General features: G+C 46.6%; 1 protein-coding gene across 1 annotated transcript; it reads right to left on the reverse strand.

The window, feature by feature from the left end:
* Nucleotides 1-11,703: 11,703 nt before the first annotated feature.
* Nucleotides 11,704-19,587, reverse strand: LOC119974910. The gene is made up of 4 exons (XM_038814251.1): nt 19,498-19,587; nt 17,320-17,452; nt 16,673-16,807; nt 11,704-13,522 (listed from the first exon to the last, which is right to left on the reverse strand). The coding sequence occupies exon 4, from the start codon at nt 13,273-13,275 to the stop codon at nt 12,397-12,399; it is 879 nt and encodes a 292-aa protein (XP_038670179.1). The 5' UTR covers nt 13,276-13,522; nt 16,673-16,807; nt 17,320-17,452; nt 19,498-19,587; the 3' UTR covers nt 11,704-12,396.
* Nucleotides 19,588-22,140: the final 2,553 nt, after the last annotated feature.

A 22,140-nucleotide genomic window follows, 5' to 3' on the forward strand; every position in this document is an offset into this window, starting at 1 on the left:
CTATATAAGGCTCTGGTCAGACCCCATTTGGAGTATTGTGAGCAGTTTTGGGCCCCGTATCTAAGGAAGGATGTGCTGGCCTTGGAAAGGGTCCAGAGGAGGTTCACAAGAATGATGCCTGGAATGAAGAGCTTGTCAAATGAGGAATGGTTGAGGACTCTGAGTTTAGAAGGATGAGGGGGAATCTTAATGAAACTTACAAGATACAGAGATAGATAGGTTTTTGATCAATAAGGAGATCAGCAGTTATGGGGAGAATGCAGGAGAATGGGGATCAGAAAATTATCAGCCATTATTGAATGGCGGAGCAGACTCGATGGGCCGAGTGGCCTAATTCTGCTCCTATGTCTTAAGGTCTTATTATGAGTCTTGAGAGTGCTTGAAGGTTATTTATGTGCTATTATCCTACCAGAATCACAGTTAAACCCAATACTGCCCTATCTCCAGAATCATAGTTCCAGGGAGGTTTGTCAAAAGGGCTCCGAAGAGCAAACCGAGAATTGCAATCACTAAAACAATCTGAATAACTCCCTTTGTCAATATACTTTGTACCAATTTCCTGTTACCACTGCTGACTGTCATTCAAATGTGGTTGAGTGATACATTTTGTTTTACAACAAAAAATTATCAATTGCATGGACCCACATGTTTAAAAAAAAAAATCAAAACTCTCCACTGAGTTAATCCAGTTAGTAACAACTGAGTCAAGAAGATGCTATCTCTAGTCTGCACAAAGTTTTCTTATTTAAGTTCCACAGTTGGCCTCAGTATCTCAGGAAGGGTAGGGCACTATTCAAATGGTCACTCCAGCGATGCTGGTTAAATGATGTATATTGACTAGGACTTCAAGCAAAATTAGTGAATATGATGGGTTGTCCACCGGAAGGAAATGGGCACTGGTTTAATGTCTCAATTAAAAAACAGCAACTCCAGCAAGTGCAGTGTTCCCTCAATGCTGCACTCCAGTTTCAGCCCAGATTTTGGATTAATCTTGAGTGGAAGTTGTATCCATGACCTTCTAACTCGGGCAAGAATTCTGTTTCTGTAAATCACGCCATAGGTATACAAATATGATCTGCAAAACCCATCACACAAAACGCTGTGGCAAGATAGGAGCTCATGGTGTTGGAGGTAATATTCTGGCGTAGCTAAAGGATTGGCTACTAGGAAACAGCGAGTAACGATAAGGGGGTCTTTGTTAGATTGGAGGGCAGTAACCAGCAAAGTGTCACAGGGATCAGTGATGGGATCACAGCTCTTCACAATATATTTTAATGATCTGGAGGAAGGAACAGCGTATACCGTCGCCAAATTTGTGCCTGAGACAAAGGTGGGAGGGAAGGCAGGTTGGCAGGAGAATAGTTTACAGAGACATATTGGCAGGTTGAGTGAATGGGGGCGAATTGGCAAATGGAATTCAATGTGAGAAAAGATTGTTCATTTTGCAAGAAAGAACGAGAAGGTGGATTATTATTTAAATAGAGAGACTGCAGAAAGATGTAGCACAAAGGGACTTGGGGGCCCTTTTTCATGTTCCCAGAAAGCTAGCATACAGGGCAGAAGGTAATAGGGAAGGCCAACTTTTATTCCAAGGGGGCTGGAGCATAAAAGTAAAAGGTGTTACTGCAATTGCACAAGATACTAGTGTGAGACCACATTTAGAATACTGTGTTCAGTTTCGGTTCCTTATTTAAGGAAATATATCATTGGAGCAGTACAAAGGAAGCTTACTGGGGTGATCATAGTACTGTATATGAAGAAAGATTAAACAAGATGGGTCTGTGCTCCTTGGAGTTCAGAAAAATGAGAGGTGATATTGAAACATATAAGATTCTTAAAGAGTTAGACAGGGTAAATGTTGGGAGGATGATTCCACTCATGGGTGAGTGTAGGACCAGAGGGTACAGTCGCAGAATAAGGGGGCTCTCATTTAAGACAGATTTGCTAAAGAATTTCTTCTCTCAAACAATGGTGAATGTTTGGAATTCTTTACTCCAGGAAGCTGTGAAGGTCGAGTCCTTGAACATTTTCATGGGTGAGATCGATAGGGTTTTACTCAGTCAGAGAATTAAGAATTAGAGAGAAGGCAGGAAAGTGGACTTTGTGTGTGTGTTAGATCAGCCCTGAACTTATTAAATGGCGGAGCAGGCTCAAAGGGCTGAATGGCCTACCCCTCTTTTTTTATGGTCTTGTGATTCCTTGTAGATTGCAACCTCCGGTGAATTAGCAAAGTGTACAGGCTCGCACACCCATTCCAGCTGTGAAGAGGGTGCAACCATTTTGAGGCCCAGATTTATTTAGAGTCCATTTAGAAACAATACAGCCGACCTGGGTTATATCACCGGCGAAATGTCTTAAAATGGCAGCTGAAATCCGATGCAAGTCAGATTATTAAAAAGGGAAGGAACCACTGTCTGAAACAGGCAGGCACTTCTGTTGCCCATTGTTAGAACCGAATAAAAACAGCAGCTTTAGAGTGTCGGCCTTAACAGGAGGAAGAGCTAGGGTAATAAAAGCAAAATACTGTGGATGCTGGAAATCTGAAATAAACACTTAACATCGTGCATGGCTGGTCCCCTAACACCACATCAACAAATATCCGGGAGTGCCTTTCTCTACGAGTGAGGGCTGAAATGTGTCATTGTTTTAGTGCGCAGAACATCTTGGTTACCGAAGTCCCATATCTACGATCCTAGACAGGTGAGGACCCATTCCATCTGTTAACATTTTAAAAAAGATTTTATCATCTCTGCTGGGGGCTACTGCCCCTGAACGATTTTTAAGCGCCTCAAGTTTCTTCTCTGCATAATCTTCGACCCTTTCTTTTGGTCCCTGTTTAAGTAAGGTGATCAATGTCCAATTTGGGCTCCCTATCCATCGGCCGTTCTAAAGGTTGTAACGCGGACATCATTGTTTCCTCCTCCCCTCTGCATGACCCACGTGCGATCCCTGTATGGCTGTATACCGGTGCGGGGATCTTTGCGCTTAACAATAAATGGATATCAACATTTGTTAACCCATGAGCCTCCCGTAATTCATCCAAAAAGGGCCGTTTTCATCCTGTTGTTTTAGAGAGGGCAGTTCATTCAGAATCATTTGTTCTTAACCAGCGGTGAAAGTTGTTTGGATATGTTGCTCAGTCGTATGCCCATCCACCGTTTTTCTTACACGCAGTGGGGCTACAGGCAGTGGTTCATCCTTTTCCTCATAAGGAGCGGGGAATGCATAATCCTCGTACCTTCCCTCCTCAAAACTGTCCCAGTCATCCCTGCAGTCACTCTCCTCCATGGCACATGGTGCTGTCGGGGTCACAGTCCCTACAAATCTTCCCTGCGGTTTTCTCTTGTCCACTTCCTCCACACGTCTTACAGTTGCTACTCTTGCCTCCTGCAATTCTTTCATCCCTTCATTCTTTAAAATCGCAGTCGCAATTATTACCCCCTTTAAATGTTTATTTTTGGTTTGGCCTGCCCACCAGGCCTTCTGTTCAGCGCGGGTATATCTGGGTTTTATCCTTTCTCCTCATCTTTTTGATTAACTTAATATTGTGGGTTACAATCATCTGTACGATCGATCCCTCAGGTCCCATTCTATCCTCCCCTTCCTTGCTCTTGCTGCCAGCTTTATCGGATTCAGCCATCTCTGTCGTCCACACACACACATACTACTCTTGCGGGGTTCCTCCTCCGCGGCTCTACCCTCTCGTGGTTACTCCTGCGGCTACTCCTTTCTCACAGTAGGTGAGATCCTTCTAACTCTTCCTCCCATGGTATTCCTTCCAAACGGGTTTACTTTTAACCAAGCACTTCAAACTCTTGAGCAAGTTCCTTATCAAGTTTCCCCTTAACTACCCAATCACACACCCCAGTTTCACCCAACCATTTGTTACCCCACCTCACGCGGTCTGACTCTTCCTCCATATCGTTCTTTGGAATCGCAACTTGCGGTCGGGCAACGACTAATGTGAAATCGCTCCCTAACTATGGGTGGTAGATAAAAGACACTCACCTGATTTGGAGCCACATAGTCACCGGTCGTCCTGTGCTGGTATCACGTCAGGCTCGCCAAGTGTTGGAGGGAAGAAATGCTCAGAATCCGTTTACGACCATGTGGTGTTGGTAAAACTTGCGTTTATTTGGAAAATGGCTGTGTGCACAACAGGAGAACCAAAGCTGCTGCCTTCAGCTCGCATGTGTCTGTTCTGATTTTTATAGGCATTTCATGCATATATATTTTAAGTTCACTCAGTTAGAGATAAGCACCGATGTCATCAATCTATTTCATACAATACAATCTGATCAGTAGAGATGTTTCCTGAGCCCCTTAATGGAAACCGATTTACTCATACAATGAGTTTTTACAAGTTACCAGATCATGTTCAGAATGCTCCCCTTAACCTGAAATGTGGGGTGATATGCATCACTGTAAATACACAAGGGGTTAATGTAAATACACGTAGACTAGATAGACACTAGAGGGAGCACCAGAGACATGTCACACAGACATTCAACCAATAGGTCAGTAAGATAGGACACGACCAATGGGCATTCACGATACACACAGAGGTGAGACTACCACAGGAGGGCATTACACCAACCCATATAAAAAGGAAACAGCACACATGATCTTCCTCATTCCAGTGGAGACACTCAGTGTGTACACAGGGTTGATTCAACACATCACACCCACCACCTGGATTATAGCAGACTGGTTCATCAGTCGGAGTAGCTATAGCAGGATTAACGGGAGAGTCGAATCCAAGTAGGAGAATTGTTAACAGTTCAATAAACGTGTTAAAGCTATCTCCAAGTCTGAACCTTCCTTTGTCAGAGTGTACATCAAGGAAGCAGCTTATGCTACGTCAAGAGCATAACAAAACACAATAATGCTGCTCGTCCTTGATGAGGCATTAATGGGTTTGTATTCCTTGCTCTGGATACAACAATGAATCTCTTGCAGATGTCTTGTGATGTGGGTTCCCCATTATTATTATAATGTCCTGTAAGAATATAAAATTATCCTGAGTGCAGGTTTTCTTAAGGTTTCTCGCTGATCCAACACTTTAACCCTTTGCCTACTGGTTTTCTACTCCCCATGTGCTACTTTTAACCTAGAACATGTTTTATTAATATATATATTATTTTCTCGCTAACAATACTAGTACAAATGAAGCTCCTGAGGTGGATTTAGTCAAACAACACCCTAATTTGGCTCATTTATTATAGGAACAAAAACATTTGGTTTTAATGAATTTTGATTCTTTTTTATGATGAACCTTAGCATTTATCATACTGCCGAACACACTGCCTTCCCTCATAGTAGCAGTGGAGAGGTTACCATCATCATTTTCTAGTGGGCGGATTTTTAAAAAAACTCTCGAACATTTAAAAGCGCTTCTTCAAATATATTCAGAGCAGTTACTGTCATCACTTTCTAGTGGGCGAATTTGAAAAAAATGTTGCAACACTTGAAAATTTTTCTTGAAACATATTCAGAGCTGCAAATTAACAATGACTGATTGTTCACTTTAAGAATGTGTGTAACTGTTGACATTCCAACAGTGTTGGGATGTTTGTGTGTGCTTCACACTCTTGATTCACTAGATACATTTTCTGCATGGTCTCATGTGGTGGCAGAATTCACAGAATAAATGTCGTTAATTTTTCCCTCTTCAACATTCACTGCCTTGTGCCTCATCCACAAAGGGATACAGCTGAGGTTAGAGAAACACTGAGACCATCAAAGCATTTCAACATTCAAAATAAAGCATTGCATTTATCTGAAATCCTAATTCCCGAGAAGGTAGAGCCATTACCTGTATTAAGATACTGCATCATACTCATTCTAAATGTCAGGTGATACCTTACCAAACTACCCCACCCCCCCTTTTTTTTACAGAACTGGGCTATATTTACATCACAGAATTGTTACAGCGCAGAAGGAGGCCATTTGGCCCATCGCGCCTGTACCAGCTCTCCAGACAAGCATCATGTTCCATTCATCATGTGCCATTCTCTTGCCATTTCCATGTACCTCTGCATGTTGTTTCCATTCTAGTAATCATCAAATCCACTCTCAGATGCCTCAATTGAACCTGCCTCCACTGCACTTCCAGGAGGTGCGTTCCAGACTCACTCGCTGTATGAATGTTTATTTTCTCACATCGCATTTGCTGATTTACAAAAAGGGCAGAATCGAGGTAATAACTGACATGTGCGGAGTTAAAGGGGGTTATCTCTTAATTGAGATTTAAGTTTAAAATAAGGACAACACACTTGAATTGTGTGGGGTGGGGAGGGGCACCAATCAGTTAGAGTTATACAAACAACCCTTGGCACGTGTGTGGGTGTCAGGTAAGTATGGGTATGGCTCAACTTGGATGCCACACATGAAGAGGTAGCCTAACTCACCAAGGCTTCTACATGAATCATAGTTATTTGGATGGGGTGTCTTTGGCTCTTATTGTCCAAATGCTAATATTTTCAGGACCAAAGGGGAGAAGAGAAATTTGGTGAGGAAACAATAAGTAAATGGGTGAAATATAGGTATATTCACTGTGCACTTTAAACTATATACACTTATCCTTGAAAGAATGGGGCAGCACGGTGGCCTCGTGGTTAGCACAACCCCTCACGGCGCTGAGGTCCCAGGTTCAATCCCGGCTCTGGGTCACTGTCTGTGTGGAGTTTGTACATTCTCCCCGTGTCTGCGTGGGTTTCGCCCCCACAACCCAAAAATGTGCAGAGTAGGTGGATTGGCCATGCTAAATTGCCCCTTAATTGGAAAAAATAATTGGGTAATCTAAATTTATTTTTAAAAAAATCCTTGAAAGAATGGTTTCATTAGAATCAGAGTGTGATAAACTTGGCATAGTGTCAATCAAAATTATGTTTTTTCATGAATAATTCACATCATTACCTTGTGGAACAAATTGATAATGAAAGGTCAATGGGACCTGTTAGTGAAACTTACTTTTGTTTCCTGATTTTTTTTCCCCCACACTTAAAGGTCTACAACTCCCATCTGTTATACAGTAGTCCCCCTTTATAACGCGGGTGTTGGGGTCCAAGACAGCCACCCGCTTTGTATCCGAGCCGCGGATATCCATGATGGGGGTTTTAAATTTATTTAAAAATCTATGCTAGCGCTTCCCATTGTGCGTCTACTGGGGGGGCGGGGGGAGAGGTCAGACCCCCGTAGACTCACAATGGGAAGCGCTAGCATAGATTTTTAAATAAATTTAAAACCCCCATCGTGGATCCAATTAAAGTTTCAGCGGCCGGCTCACTTTGATCCGGAGAGGGAAGCTGCTCTCACTGAAATCAGCCGGCCGCTGAAATTGACACTGCCGGCTGCTCTCTCCCTCCAATCCAACTTTTAAGTTTTAATGTTTCTGATTGGAGGGAGAGAGCAGCCGGCAGTGTCAATTTCTTTTTTTTCCCTCCGGCTTGCCCCCTCTCCCCCCACATCCTCCAACTAGACCCCTCTCCCCCCACACCCTCCGACTCGCCCCCTCTCCCCCCCAACACCCTCCGGCTTGCCCCCTCTCCCCCCACATCCTCCAACTAGACCCCTCTCCCCCCCACACCCTCCGGCTCGCCCCCTCTCCCTCCCAACACCCTCCGGCTCGCCCCCTCTCCCTCCACACCCTCCGGCTCGCCCCCTCCCCACACCCTCCGGCTCGCCCCCTCTCCCCCCACATCCTCCAACTAGACCCCTCTTCCCCCCACACCCTCCGGCTCGCCCCCTCTCCCCCCACACCCTCCGGCTCGTCCCCTGTCCCCCCACGCCCTCCGGCTCGCCCCCTCCCCACACCCTCCGGCTCGCCCCCTCCCCCCCCCCTCTCCTCCCCCGTCCCCCAACACCCGCAGGGCCCTCCTCTCTCCCCCAACACCCGCAGGGCCCTCCTCTCTCCCCCAACACCCGCAGGGCCCTCCTCTCTCCCCCAACACCCGCAGGTCCACCCTCTCTCCCCCACACCCCCAGGGGGGTCTCCCCCACACCCGCCCACACCCGCTCCCCCCAACACCCGCCCGCCCACACCCGCTCCCCCCAACACCCGCAGGGCCCCCCTCTCTCCCGCAACACCCGCAGGGCCCCCCTCTCTCCCCCACACCCACAGGGGGGTCTCCCCCACACCCGCCCCCCTCCTCTCCCCCCCAACACCCGCCCCCCTCCTCTCCCCCCAACACCCGCCCCCTCCTCTCCCCCCCAACTTCTCCCCCCCTCTTCTCCCCCCTCTTCTCTCCCCCCCAACTTCTCTCCCCCCCTCTTCTTCTCCCCCCTTCTCTCCCCCCTCTTCTCTCCCCCCCCTTCTCCCCCCCTCTTCTCTCCCCCCCTTCTCCCCCCCTCTTCTCCCCCCCCCTCTTCTCCCCCCCCCAAACACCCCCCCCCCCCCTCTTCTCCCCCCCCCCCAAACACCCGCCCCCCCTCTTCTCCCCCCCAACACCCGCCCACCCCTCGGCAGTGTCAATTTCAGCGGCCAGCTGATTGTTTCAGTGAGAGAGCAGCTTCCCTCTCCGGATCAAAGTGAGCCGGCCGCTGAAATTGACACTGCCGGCTGCTCTCTCCCTCCAATCCAACTTTTAAGTTTTAATGTTTCTGATTGGAGGGAGAGAGCAGCCGGCAGTGTCAATTTCAGCGGCCGGCTCACTTTGATCCGGAGAGGGAAGCTGCTCTCACTGAAGCAATCAGCCGGCCGCTGAAATTGACACAACTGACAGTTGGGGTCCATAGGCCCCCCCGCGGTATATCGCGAACCGCGGTATTGCGGAGCGCGATATAACGGGGGACTACTGTAATAGGGACGCTTGAGAATGAATGCTCAAACGTTGGAGGGAAGAGCAAAACCCTATCGAGCTATCTGCACCAAACTGCAAAATCTGTCACTTGAAGCAGCATTTCGCCATACAGACTCTAAGACTCAAATACTCGACGGCAGTTCTTTAGCATTTACCAGCTCTTCCATCGGACTCGTTTCTTGTTCCAGCTTTTCCTTCAGTCAACTTTTGTTTGTTTCTAGGGCAGCACGGTGGCGCAGTGGTAGCACTGCAGTCTCACGGCGCCGAGGCCCCAGGTTCGATCCCGGCTCTGGGTCACTGTCCGTGTGGAGTTTGCACATTCTCCCTGTGTTTGCGTCGGTTTCACCCCCACAACCCAAAGATGTGCAGGTTAGGTGGATTGGCCATTCTAAATTGCCCTTAATTGGGGAAAAAAAATAATTGGGTACTCTAAATTTATTTTTTAAAACTTTTGTTTGTTTCTGCTTTAGGCTAAACTAAATTGGTGCTCAATTAGAAATCAACAAGATAATGGGTCATTCAGTGATCTAGAATAGTAGCCGCACCAAATTTCACTCAATAGTTTGTCACTTGAAGCAATGTGAGAGGGCTAGAATGTTTCTGTTAAACAGCAAGAGAAAGCCATTCTACTTTGTTGACCTATAATGTGCATCATTTAACTACTTTACTGTTGATGTTATTAAACTCCATTAATATTTAGTTGCGTATGTTAGAACGTTTTAAACCATAAAAGCACATAAAAGCTCTGCTGCCTCACGCGCCAAGGACCCAAGTTCGATCCCAGCCCTGGGTCATTGTCCGTGTGAAGTTTGCACATTCTCCCTGTGCCTTCGTGGGTCTCACCCCCACAACCCAAAGATGCATAGGGTAGGTGGATTGGCCATGCTAAATTGCCCCTTAATTGGAAAATTAAAAAAAAACATAAAAGGATTTCATTTCCCCTCCATAATACTTTGGCGCATACAAAAATGTTCTGATTAAAGTCATGCCTGTGCTCCATTGTCACAAGTATCAACTTGTTTAATCCAAAGTCTAAACCAGTGTGCTTCAAAGAAAGTGTGCAGATGAAAGTAAATTTGCTTTAATTTTGAGAAAAGACTAACCCTACAGAGCAACGACGTTGAGGACAGCACATGCAGAATGAAATAGTTCTTTGTAACTATCGGTTCAATATATGTGGGTTAAATAATTTAGAATAGAAGGAAGGATTGCTCTTTTGTTGTTTATGATTGGCCTCAATGTTATTTTTACCTGTCGCATCAGGACTAAGCTAAATGAGCCATTAAACCAAAGAATACTTCTGCGACAGAACAACAATGGGAGCCTCATAAATTCCAGTTGACTATTTTTTGTCTGCATGCTGAACACATTTTGATGCTCTTTTCCTTTTTTCAGAAGGAACTTTTTTCTCTCTTGTTCCCCAATTAATTTGGATTCTCTTTTTCTCCTCCCCTTAAATATAGACTTGCATTTAAATAGCATCTTCCTTGACCAACTAAATACTTTTGATGTGCAGTCACTGCAGTAATGTCGGAAATGCAGCAGCCAATTTGCTTGCAGTAAGCTCCCACAAGCAGCAGCTTGATAATGACTAGGTATCTGTTTTTGTACTGCTGATTGAGAGATAGATGGTGGCCAGGGCACCTGGCATAACTCCCCAGCTTTTCTTCAAAATAATGACATGGAATCTTTTATGCCAACTCAAGAGGGCAGACAGGGCCTTTGTTTAATGTCTCATCCAAAAAGCAGCTTCTCCGGCGGTTCAGTGCTGCAGTGGATTGCCTGCCTAGATTTTTGTTGTTTTTTAAGTAAATTTAGAGTAACCGATTCTTTTTTTCCAATTAAGGGGAAATTTACCATGGCCAATTGACCTAGCCTTCACATCTTTTCGGGTTGTGGGGGTGAGACACACGCAGCCACGGGCAGAATGTGCAAACCAACACGGACAATGACCCAGGGCTGGGATCGAACCCGGGTCCCCCCTGCACCACCGAGCCCCCCCCCGCCCACCCCCCCCCCATGCCTAGACTTTTGTGCTCATGTCCTGGAGTGGAACTTAAACCCACTGACTCTGAGGCAAGAGTGCTACCAATTGCGACACAGCTGGCACCTTGCTATGACTTCACAAGGTCTGGCCACTCTCTCATCCCAGTGGTCACTACATATTGGTATTAAGTCTGGCCAGCCTACTTGACTATGGGAAAGTCACAGATGAGTTTGATCCCGCTTTCATAGATCATAGAATTTACAGTGCAGAAGGAGGCCATTCGGCCCATCGAGTCTGCACCGGCTCCTGGAGAGAGCACCCTACCCAAGGTTAACACCTCCACCCTATCCCCATAACCCAGTAACCCCACCCAACACTAAGGGCAATTTTGGACACTAAGGGCAATTTATCATGTCCAATCCACCTAACTTGCACATCTTTGGACTGTGGGAGGAAACTGGAGCACCCGGAGGAAACCCACGCACACACGGGGAGGATGTGCAGACTCCGCACAGACAGTGACCCAAGCCGGAATCGAACCTGGGACCCTGGAGCTGTGAAGCGATTGTGCTATCCACAATGCTACCGTGCTGCCCTGTCTTTAGTCTTTTTCACACACACATGCTTCAGTCATCAATTATTACATTAAGGTCAAAAGTGAGAGACCTAATTTTCCTCCCTATCCCAGTGCCTCGGAGGCCAACAGTAGCATCCCTGAAAACAACCTTGCATTAAAATCTGAAGAATTGTACACCATATTTATAAAATCAATGAGTGCAGTCAGAATTTTTGAATGTACTTCTAGACATATTTACAAAATGAATGTGGATAACATTCTGATACGTATGGAACTATTAGAGGGAAGTAGTTTATAGACCAGGCTACAACGGTTCGTAAAGGTGGTGAATAGAAAACTGAAGATCATGAGGTTATGTTTACCTTTTCCTTTGATAAATGACAAACTTCTTTTCATCAAGTAGAGAATAAAATGGCAAACCGTTTTACACTTTTAAAGAGAAAGGTCTAGCCATGCACAATATTAGCTGAACATGGCAATAAGTTCAATTCTCAATTCTGTCACTTTGCATACATCAATATTTCAAACAAGCCAGGCACCCATTGTAATGGCACCACTGTCATTGATTTGTAAACGTAAGTCATTGCACTGTTCCTATACCAACTTTGTAAACTGCTGAAGTTACTTTTGAGGGAAAGAAGTGAATCTAGTTCAAGAGGATTCAACAGCTGAATATATTCAAATCTGCTTTGACTAGAGAAAATGGACTCAGCAACAATGAGGTTAATGTAGCTAAAAAAAATTAGATTTATTAAAATTTGTAAAGGTTCGTCTCTATGGTGAAGATGTGTTCATTCATACAAATCATGGTCCAACGAATGATCAAAGCTCAACACTAAGAAACCTCACTGTTTACTTTGAGTCTATTTCAGGAAGACCGGTGAGACCGATGTAATGTGATGCATTCTTTCAGCAATCACAAATTTTTTGATGAATTACTGTGCGATTCATGATTTGGCAAAATTTGGCGCACATACTTTAATATGTAGTCACATAGAGATTAAGTTGTATTTCTAGTTAATGAGTATATCTTAAGCAACCCTGCTAGGAGCTGTTGGTAAAATCAGCTTGCTTCCTTGTTGAGATTTATGATGCTTCCTTCTTCTGCCCTTTCGTTTACGTCGCTGCTTCTCGCTTTTTTGTTCTGATGGAGGAGCTGGGTCCGGTTGGTTTGCTTTCAGCTTCACATTTATTGCCACTTTGTTAAGCTTTTTATGGATAATTGATGGGGTAGATATCTCATCTCTGTGGCTTCCAGTCGCAGCCACTGTTAAAACAGAAGTTTCTTTTTTGTTGAAGTGAGAATTGGGACTCTGTTTAGTCGGCAGTGGAGTAAAGGCTACTCCTCTGGGGGACTGATGTGCATTGACCAGCTTGCGCGATGACATAGCAGTCGGTTTCTCTCTATAAAGTTCAGAATTCGGGACGTGTGTAAATGCTGGCGGCGTAAAGCCGTCAGCTCTGAAATGTTGAAATCTGTGACTAGGTTTGGTCGCAGTCTGGGTAAGTGTCTGATGAACCTGAGTGAATGTGTCCACTCTGTAAGATTCATCGTTCATGACGTCATTAAATGTATCTTCCTTTATTACTAAATCCAGAGAATTGTCAAAGAAACGTTGGCTAAATTCATTATTATTTGCAATTTTCTCAATCTCAGTGAAATAATCCTCCTTATTATTAATTTTCTTTTCCAAGGTTGGCAATGTATTTGGTGCCTTGTTGGCTTTGGAACTGACTTTCGCTTTGTGATTTTTCTTCTTGCCTTTCCCCTTCCTTCGCTTTTTGTTTTTCCTCCCTTTCTTTTTCTTTCTCTTGGCTTTGTCTGATGAAATGCCAGTCTTGCCTTTCGCAGTGCTGCCTGCAGTGCCGGGCACATTGCCATGGGCAGAACTCTGAGTGACAGTTGCCATGACTTTCAGGACATCTTCTGCCGCATTGAACACTTGGCCAAGTGTCGACTGTTGGCTTGTTGCATCCGGTTTCGGGGCTTCTGGAGCAGCTGTAAATGATGGGGTGCTGGTTGTCCAAGAGAGGGCTGTTGGGCCTTCTGAATCAGGCTTAGGCTCCAATGTTAACTCATGGGTCAAATCTCTTCCATAATCATAAAGCCCAGATTCTCTGGGTACAGCAACCTGAACACGATCATACTTCTTGCACCTTTCAAATATGATCAGAAATAATTAAAACTTCTTGCATCTTGAATTATTCTATTCTCCATACAAAATTCTCCCACAGCACTGCCCCACCATTTGCATTGTTTAATCAGTGTCTAAACACATGAAAACCCTTAGTAGAAAAATTAATTTGCTGGAGTATAAAATTTCTTCTTAAACAGCCACAAACCAGGGGCGGCACATGGCGCAGTGGTTAGCACTGGGACTATGGCGCGGATGACCCGGGTTCGAACCCCAGCCCTGGGTCACTGCCCGTGTGGAGTTTGCACATTCTCCCTGTGTTTGCGTGGGTTTCACCCCCACAAGCCAAAGATGTGCAGGTTAGGTGGATTGGCCATTCTAAATTGCCCTTAATTGGGGGAAAAAAAATAATTGGGTACTCTAAATTTATTTTTTAAAAAGCAGCCACAAACCAGGATTGACATTTCGGCTGATTCCTGAATTAATATAGTGTCACATTAATTGGCAGTGGTCTGAATCAACCAGATCTTAAGTTACTGTTTGGTCAATATGAGTGGAATTTCAAAATGAAGCTCTACCCAAATCTTTTCCCATTGTAACCACTAAAAGTTTAGATAAGGATTATCTTTTTCCCATGAGCATGGTAAATATGAAACAGTAAATATCTACAAAATGGGGATTTAAATTATTTTCATACAACCGAATGCTCAAATTCTAATTGTGTGTCATAGTTTGCTATATAGCAAAAGAAACTAAGTTGTCATCTAATCGTGAAGCACTGGAAAGAGCACATGCAACATTATTATACATATTAAATACAACTTCTATTCATATAGCAGCTTCAATGTGATAGAACATCCCAAAACTTCACAGGAAGATTATAAAACAAAATATGACGCCAAGCCGCAATGAAGATATTAGTTCAGATGACCAAAGGTTAAGGAGTGTGTTCAAGGAGGAAAGTTTAGACGTGTAGCGAGGGAAGGGCAGCATGGTGGCGCAGTGTTAGCACTGCAATCTCAAGGCGCTGGGGTTCCAGGTTCGATCCCGCCTCTGGGTCACTCCGTGTGGCGTTTGCACATTCTCCCCGTGTTTGCATGGGTTTCACCCCCACAACCCAAAGATGTGTAAGGTAGGTGGATTGAACACACTAAATTGCCCCTTCCGGAGCTTCTGACAGAGGCAATTGAAGGAATGCCACCAGTTGGTACACAAGAACAGGATTGAATAGGCACAGATAGCTCAGAGGGTTGTAAACTGGAGGAGATTATAGAGATAGTGAGAGACTGAGGCCATGGGGAGGTTTGAAAACAAAGGATGAGAATTTTAAAGTCAAGCCAGGAACCAATATAGGTCAGTGAGCACTGGGATGATGGATTTGGGGACATAATGTGAGTTAAGGCACAGGCAGCAGAGATCCGGATGACCTGAAGTTTATTAGGGTAGAATGTGAGAGGCCAGCCAGGAGCACATTGGGTTAATCAACTCTAGCGCTAACAAAGGCATAAATGAAGGTTTCCGAAGTAGATGAGCTAAGACAGAGGTAAAGTCAGACAATGTTTTGGAGGTGGAAAGAGGCGGTCTCAGTTATGATGCAAATATATACTCAGAAGCTCATCTCAGCGTCAAATATTACCCAAAGGTTGTGAATAGTCTGCTTTAATCTCGTACGGTTGCCAAGAGAGAGGGATGGAGCCAGTAGCCAGGGAGTGCAGCTGGAGAAAGGAACTGAAGGCATTTGCTTCAGTCTTCGCAATATTTCATTGGGGGGAAATTTCTGCTCATCCAACACATGATGTTGATAAGCAGCCTGATAACTTTGCTGAAGCAGAGGAGGCAGCAGACGGGTTGGTGACGTAGAGCTGGATTTTGTCAGCATACATGTAAAAATTAACACTGTGTTTCAGGGAGATTAAAGATTAGCCCTTAAATGGGCAGCACGGTGGCACAGTGGTTAGCACTGCTGCCTCAGGCTGCCTCAGACCTGAGTTCGATCTCGACCCTGGGACACTGTCTTTGTGAAGTTTGCACATTTACCCCATGTCTGCATGGGTCCCACCCCCACGACCCAAAAAGATGAGCAGAGTAAGTGAATTGGCCATGCTAAATTGCCCCCTAATTGGGAAAAAAGAATTGGGTACTCTAAATTTATTTTCAAAACGATTATCTCTTAATGTAAACTGAAAATAAGTAAGCAAATTTGCATTTGTAAAGAACGCCTATCATCCATAGAATCCCTACAGTGCAGTGCTTATGGGCAACATGGATAGCACTGTGGCTTCACAGCGCCAGGGTCCCAGGTTCGTTTCCCCACTGGATCACTGTCTGTGCGGAGTCTGCACGTTCTCCCCGTGTCTGCGTGGGTTTCCTCCGGGTGTTCCGGTTTCTTTCCACAGTCCAAAGACATGCAGGTTAGGTAGATTGGCCATGCTAAATTGCCCTTAGTGACCAAAAAGGTTAGGAGGGGTTATTAGGTTGCAGGGATAGGGTGGAAGTGAGGGCTTAAGTGGGTTGGTGTAGACTTGATGGGCCGAATGGCCTCCTTCTGCACTGTATGTTCTATGGTCTATCAGAAGGAGGCCATTTGGCCCATCGTGTCTGCACCAACCCTCTGAAAGTGCACCTAGGCCCACTCATTCGTTCTATCCCATAACCTAACTTACACATCTTTGGTCACTAAGGGGCAATTTTTAACATGGCCAATCTACCTAATCGGCACATCTTTGGACTGTGGGAAGAAACTGGAGCACCCAAGGAGAACATGCAAACTCCACACTGTCACCTGAGGTCAAAATTGAACCTGGGTCCCTGGTGCTGTGAGGCAGCAGCGCTACCCACTGTTCCGTATGCCAATGTGCCAAAAGAAAACTTCAGCATGTGTCTAAAGAATAGGATTATGATTTCAGCACGCGTGTGATCCAGAGGAAGTCTTAGCTCACACTCTATTACCCTTCATAGATTAAAGGCATTTGGAAACACCAAAGATTTTCTGTGATAAATTTATGTGTGTTAGATTAAGTACAGATATTCTTAGAATTGACAGCCTGTGGTTGTGAAGTTGACTCGATGGGCCATGAGAAGTCACAACATTGAAAGGGCCATGTACCAGCTGTTTGCCGCATGCAGTTGGGTTGTTGCCTTGGCTGCTTCATTTACAACATTGTGAACTCACCAGCCGTACCAATACCGTTCGACACACTGCTCCTCATCGACCAAGTCAAAGCAGGGGACTTCTAACACGTTGAAAAATGCCTGCCCCACAATCCGGGAAGACGCGTCGTTCACTCTTCTTAGGCACTCCTTTAACCTGAGAGGAGAAGGTAAGGGAGGTGAGAGAGAGCCACAGAAGCATGAGGCAACTCTAAAGGGTTAACACCTGCAAATTTGCCACTCAGCCATTTCCTTTTCATGTTATCTCTTGGTACCCCCACAACCCAAAGATATGCAGGTTAGGGTGGATTGGCCATGCTAAATTGGGAAAAAATAATTGGGTACTCTAAATTTATTTTTAAAAATTGGCATCTTCTGGCGTCGCTGCCCCTCCCCATCTTTTTATTTACTCCTCAGTTATATTTTATCAAGCTAGTTATTTACTCCAGTACCCTCCAAACTCTGTCAGTGACAACGTGTCTATGCAAATGTGGCATTTTAAATCAAATATCCAAAATTCCCAGAGCCCTTATCCATTCCCCCCCACTCTCTTTCTTGGAATAACATCCACTCATTCTCCCTCTCAAACCGCTCCCCAACGCCCACTCTTCCAAATCCCCCAATGGATAGGTGGGACAAGGACAGAGGGGCAGAATGGTCGCTACCTACTCTGTATCGCAGTTACAGTGGCTCAGTGTGTGCAGTCGGAAGTTCCGGTGGCCGTAGGAATATGCGAATGGATAAATCACATGCTCGCAATGGTCGTGCTCCCGGCAACACTTGTCCGTTTCTGAAAACTCGCCTGGAGATGGAAGGAGTGGGGGAAGAGAGAGACAGAGAGAGAGAGGGGGTGGGGAGAGATACAATTCACACACCTGTTAAAATCCATTTCAAATCATCTGGAGTAGTTAAGAAACACAGCCTCACTTTCTGAAAACAATTTGAAATGTATGATCTGAGGCCCAAATGACAGCTTAATGCGGGTTCAAACGCATCACACAGGCGCTGGTGACCGCAGACGTTTACACCTGAGTTGCGCACATTGCTATTTTACGCTGGAGACTCGCAGAATAATAATAATAATCACTTATTGTCACAAGTAGGCTTCAATGAAGTTACTGTGAAAAGCTCCTAGTCGCCATATTCCAGCTCCTGTTCGGGGAGGCTGGTACAGGAATTGAACCCGTGCTGCTCGCTTTGTTCTGCATTACATGCCAGCTGTTTAGCCCACTGTGCTAAACCAACCCCTACAGCTGCTATATATCCCGTACCAGCCTCCCCGGACAGGCGCCGGAATGTGGCGACTAGGGGCTTTTCACAGTAACTACATTGAAGTCTACTCGTGACAATAAGCGATTTTCATTTTCATTTTTTCACTTTTGGCTTTGCAAACTGACCATGAGCCTTTTAACCCTGGCAATGTTGCCCAATTAGGTTTCTGTTCTTTATTCTTTATCTTTAACAGTACAGCACAGAACAGGCCCTTCGGCCCTCGATGTTGTGCCGAGCAATGATCACCCTACTCAAACCCACGTATCCACCCTATACCCGTAACCCAACAACCCCCCCCCCCCCTTAACCTTACTTTTTAGGACACTATGGGCAATTTTAGCATGGCCAATCCACCTAACCCGCACATCTTTGGACTGTGGGAGGAAACCGGAGCACCCGGAGGAAACCCACGCACACACGGGGAGGACGTGCAGACTCCACACAGACAGTGACCCAGCCGGGAATCGAACCTGGGACCCTGGAGCTGTGAAGCATTGATGCTAACCACCATGCTACCGTGCTGCCCCCTGCTATGGAACCACTTTTGTTTTGCCCTCTGATGTGCAGTTACCTAGATGGTCGTAGCTATCGGCGTTGTTCCCAGCCCCGCACCACAGCGTCCCCGGGTAGGTGAAGCCCCTCTTCGTCCGGCGCAGGAGGGTCTGCCCGGGAGGCAGACGGGCAGCGAGTTGTTGAGGAGGAGCCGGGGTGCTGGTGCCAGCTCTCTGCAGCAGGAAGGATTGGCACTGGGCCCTCTCCCTGTGCCAGCACCAGTCTGAGAGGGTGCCCGGCTGCCCTCCCGCCCGCAGCCGGCACTCCTGCAGGAAGGAAAGGACCGCCAGCCGCTGTCTGCTCACTGAGCACTCCAGCACTTGGCCATCGGCATCCAGCGCCGACTGCACCAGCTCAGCCCCGTCCGAGATCTGGCGCAGAGCCGCTGGCTTGGCGGCGCTGCCCAGGGCGGATCGCTTCGCACAGAACCTGCCGCTCCTCACATAGTAAATCCCATCAGATCCCGGGCCCTCCCTCAACCCCGGGTCACAGCTGGCCAAACTTTTGGCAAAGGAGGATCCCAGCACAAAAATGAGGGACCACATTGCTGGCGGGGCACTTTCAGCACCACTGCCAAACTGACAGCGCTGCCGCTCTCCCTGCCAATCTCCTTCTCCCTCTCTCCCTCCCCCACTTTCCCCTTCTCTTTCTCCCTCTCCCCTCCCTCCCTCCTCTCTCCCCCAATCCCCCTCTCTCTTTCTCCCTCTCCCACTTTCCCCTTCTCTTTCTCCCACTCCCCTCCCTCCCTCCCCCAATCCCCCTCTCTCTCCCCTCCCTCACCCCCCTTTCCCTCCCTCTTCCCCCTCCTTCCCTCCCTCTCTCCCCTTCTCCCACCCCGCCCTCCCTCTTCCAGCCCCACTCCCCCCTATCTCTCACTCTACCCCCACTCTCCCTTTTTCTGTTTACTCCCTCCCTACCCCCCTCCCTCTCTTTTTCTCTCTTCACTCTCTCTTTCTTCCTCTCTCTAAAGGCACATTGGAAACGAATGCACCGTCTGCTCAGGCGCTTGTGACCGCGAGTTACCTCGGAGAAGCCCTTTTAAACTGGCTGGAAGGGAGGAGTGGTAAGGCAGTGAGTGATTCCCCTGGCGATCACAGATCGGATGATGTTGAAGCACCGCTCAGCGCTCAGCTGTAACTTGCTCAGAGATTTACCCCCCCCCCCCCCCCCCACTCCCACACACACCCTTTTGAGCAGTCTGTATTATTACTTGGTTTCTGATTTGTTTTTGTTGTTTTCCCGGGAAATGCTAACATTCTGAGAGAAGGTGCTTCCCTGGCTGGAAGCAGCAGTGACTGAGTCCACATTCAAACCCGTAAATCCAGTGGTTTGTCCAAAAACTCGACCCACTGAAAATGAACAGGGCTGCCCGGTACCTGCTTCAATCTGGACTCCATATTGAAGGGAAAGTGAGGGGCAACAATCACATCAAACAGCGCATAGAGGCTGCAGAACATGCTGAAACATGTCGAAGTGTTTGAATTAAAACGCTGCCTTTAGTTGAAATTGATCTCTGGGATTTGAAAGTTTGCATTCCTTAGAGGAAAAAATAATGAGTTGAGAATTATGCAGATGGATGGGTCAGGTCACGACACCCCCAGAAGCTACCGCGTAGACACCCCCTCCCCCTCCACTTCGCATTCAGCTCCCTATCGGCTCATTTAATTCTTCAATGCAACACCGGTGCCTTGTCTCAGCTGAGATGCTAAAAAAAAGCCTTGTCTTCCTGTTCAAATGTGTATTGAAATGTCTCCCACGAGCATTCCCAAGGTATTCCCAGAGTTCTCTGGCTGGGACGTGATGAAGGATACCCCAGGGATGGAGGAGTGTTATTCAAAGTTAGGATCCCGCCGCCTTCCCGCCCCAGAACGGCCCCCTCACATCCCAAAAGCAACCCCCACCACCCTGGATGGCTCCCGCACTGCAGGTGCCCAGCGGTGGCTGTGACTGGACACTTACCTGTTGGACTCCGGGCTGTGTGGACTTCCTGATGCACATGGGGGGTGGGGGGGAGCACAATCCCGTACTATGCAAAACTGCAATTCAGATCAACTCTGAGGAGACCTACCAACAGCAAATGGCTGCACTCTTTCAGCCAGATGTTATGGGTGCATTTGCCAGTTCAGTGGTTAAAGCGGATAGAGGCTTGTGCACAGTGGGCCATGTTCTCAGGTATATACCATCCTAGGCACACGACATACACCCAGCATCGTTACAGTGCCACTTGGAGTCAATGTTCTGGTGTCTTTAACCTGTTAGCTATAATATAGAGCCCCCCCCCCCCCCCCCCCCCAGGAAGATGCAATGTTCCTTAGATTCTACCCCTTGCAGTCTGGCCCAATTTGGGAAACTTACCGGATGGTGAAGGGGGTCGCAACATGAAATGAAATGAAAATGAAATGAAAATCGCTTATTGGCACGAGTAGGCTTCAATGAAGTTACTGTGGAAAGCCCCTGTGATAAGCAAAAACATGCTTATGCTGTCGCTACTGGTGTGAAATCGGGAACCATGATCCTGGTTCCGAGCAGGCAGTCAGATAGTACTCCGCCCAATGGCACACTCATGTGATGTGAAATTTGCACAGACAAAAAATAATGCCAAAGGCTTTTCTCCACTTTTTTGTTCTGAGATATTAAGCCCAGGCCGTGTGCCTGCATTAGGAGTAGGGATGGGGAGAGTGGCCATAAAGTATCCACCCCATGGTGCTATTTTGAAGAGGGGCAGCAGATTCCTCCCCTGATGTCCTGACCAATATTCTTCAGCTGATATCACTGAACCAAACTATATTGTTGACACGTTTCTGTTGCGGGGTCTTGCGCTGGGCAGAATGGCCGCTTTACTTTCTAAGACACATAATATAAGGCCGGGGTCAGGGAATGGAAGGTGTAGTGTGAATGCCAGTCTTCAATTCCAACTCAGGATTCTGCAACAAATTGGACATCGCGGCAAAGTGAGGTTTCTCTTCCCAGGGATATTAGATGTGCAGTTAGCAAAGGGCCCCTCAGTTATGTGTCACCTAGGAAACTCAGAAAACTCTACTATGTCCATAACCTCTTCGAAGCTACGAATACGGGCCTAGCAACGCTTTATTTAATGTTCAGCCACTTGGAACATTATATTGCCTTACTTTTCTTTTCACCATTGATCTTTTCTACATAACTGGGCAAAGGCGTGTGAAAAAAGAACATGTTGCGGTAGGTAAGCTCTGTGCAAAGTGATTGCCCTGCCCGCTGAGTTATTCGTTGGTAAGGATCCACAACTGGACGAATAATTTCGTTACATTTTTAAAAGAAAACATATGTTTGAAACATATCTTAATCCTTTCAAATCACAATTCTAAAAGCCTTCCCTCTCAACGCCCCCCCCCCCCCCCCCCCCAAACCACCTCGCTTCCTTTCACAAATAGAGCCGGTGCCAAACTCCTTCTGAAAGATTAAAACAAAGTTTCCCTTCAGCAAAAAGGGTCTGAGACTCTGAGAAATGCACTTAGCCCTCCCCGCCCCCCTCAGTTTCCTTTGTTCTGGCCAACAGCCTATAGGAAAGATCCGCAAACTTGAATGTCCCCATAGTGATGATAGGAGCAGCACAACTGATGTAAAATCATACGAGGGAACAGGCGATGTTGTACCCTCCCTCAGGGAGACACATGGAAAGCAATATTGGCT

The sequence above is a fragment of the Scyliorhinus canicula genome, chromosome 12 (assembly GCF_902713615.1).
Source record: "Scyliorhinus canicula chromosome 12, sScyCan1.1, whole genome shotgun sequence".
NCBI classification, from domain to species: domain Eukaryota; kingdom Metazoa; phylum Chordata; class Chondrichthyes; order Carcharhiniformes; family Scyliorhinidae; genus Scyliorhinus; species Scyliorhinus canicula.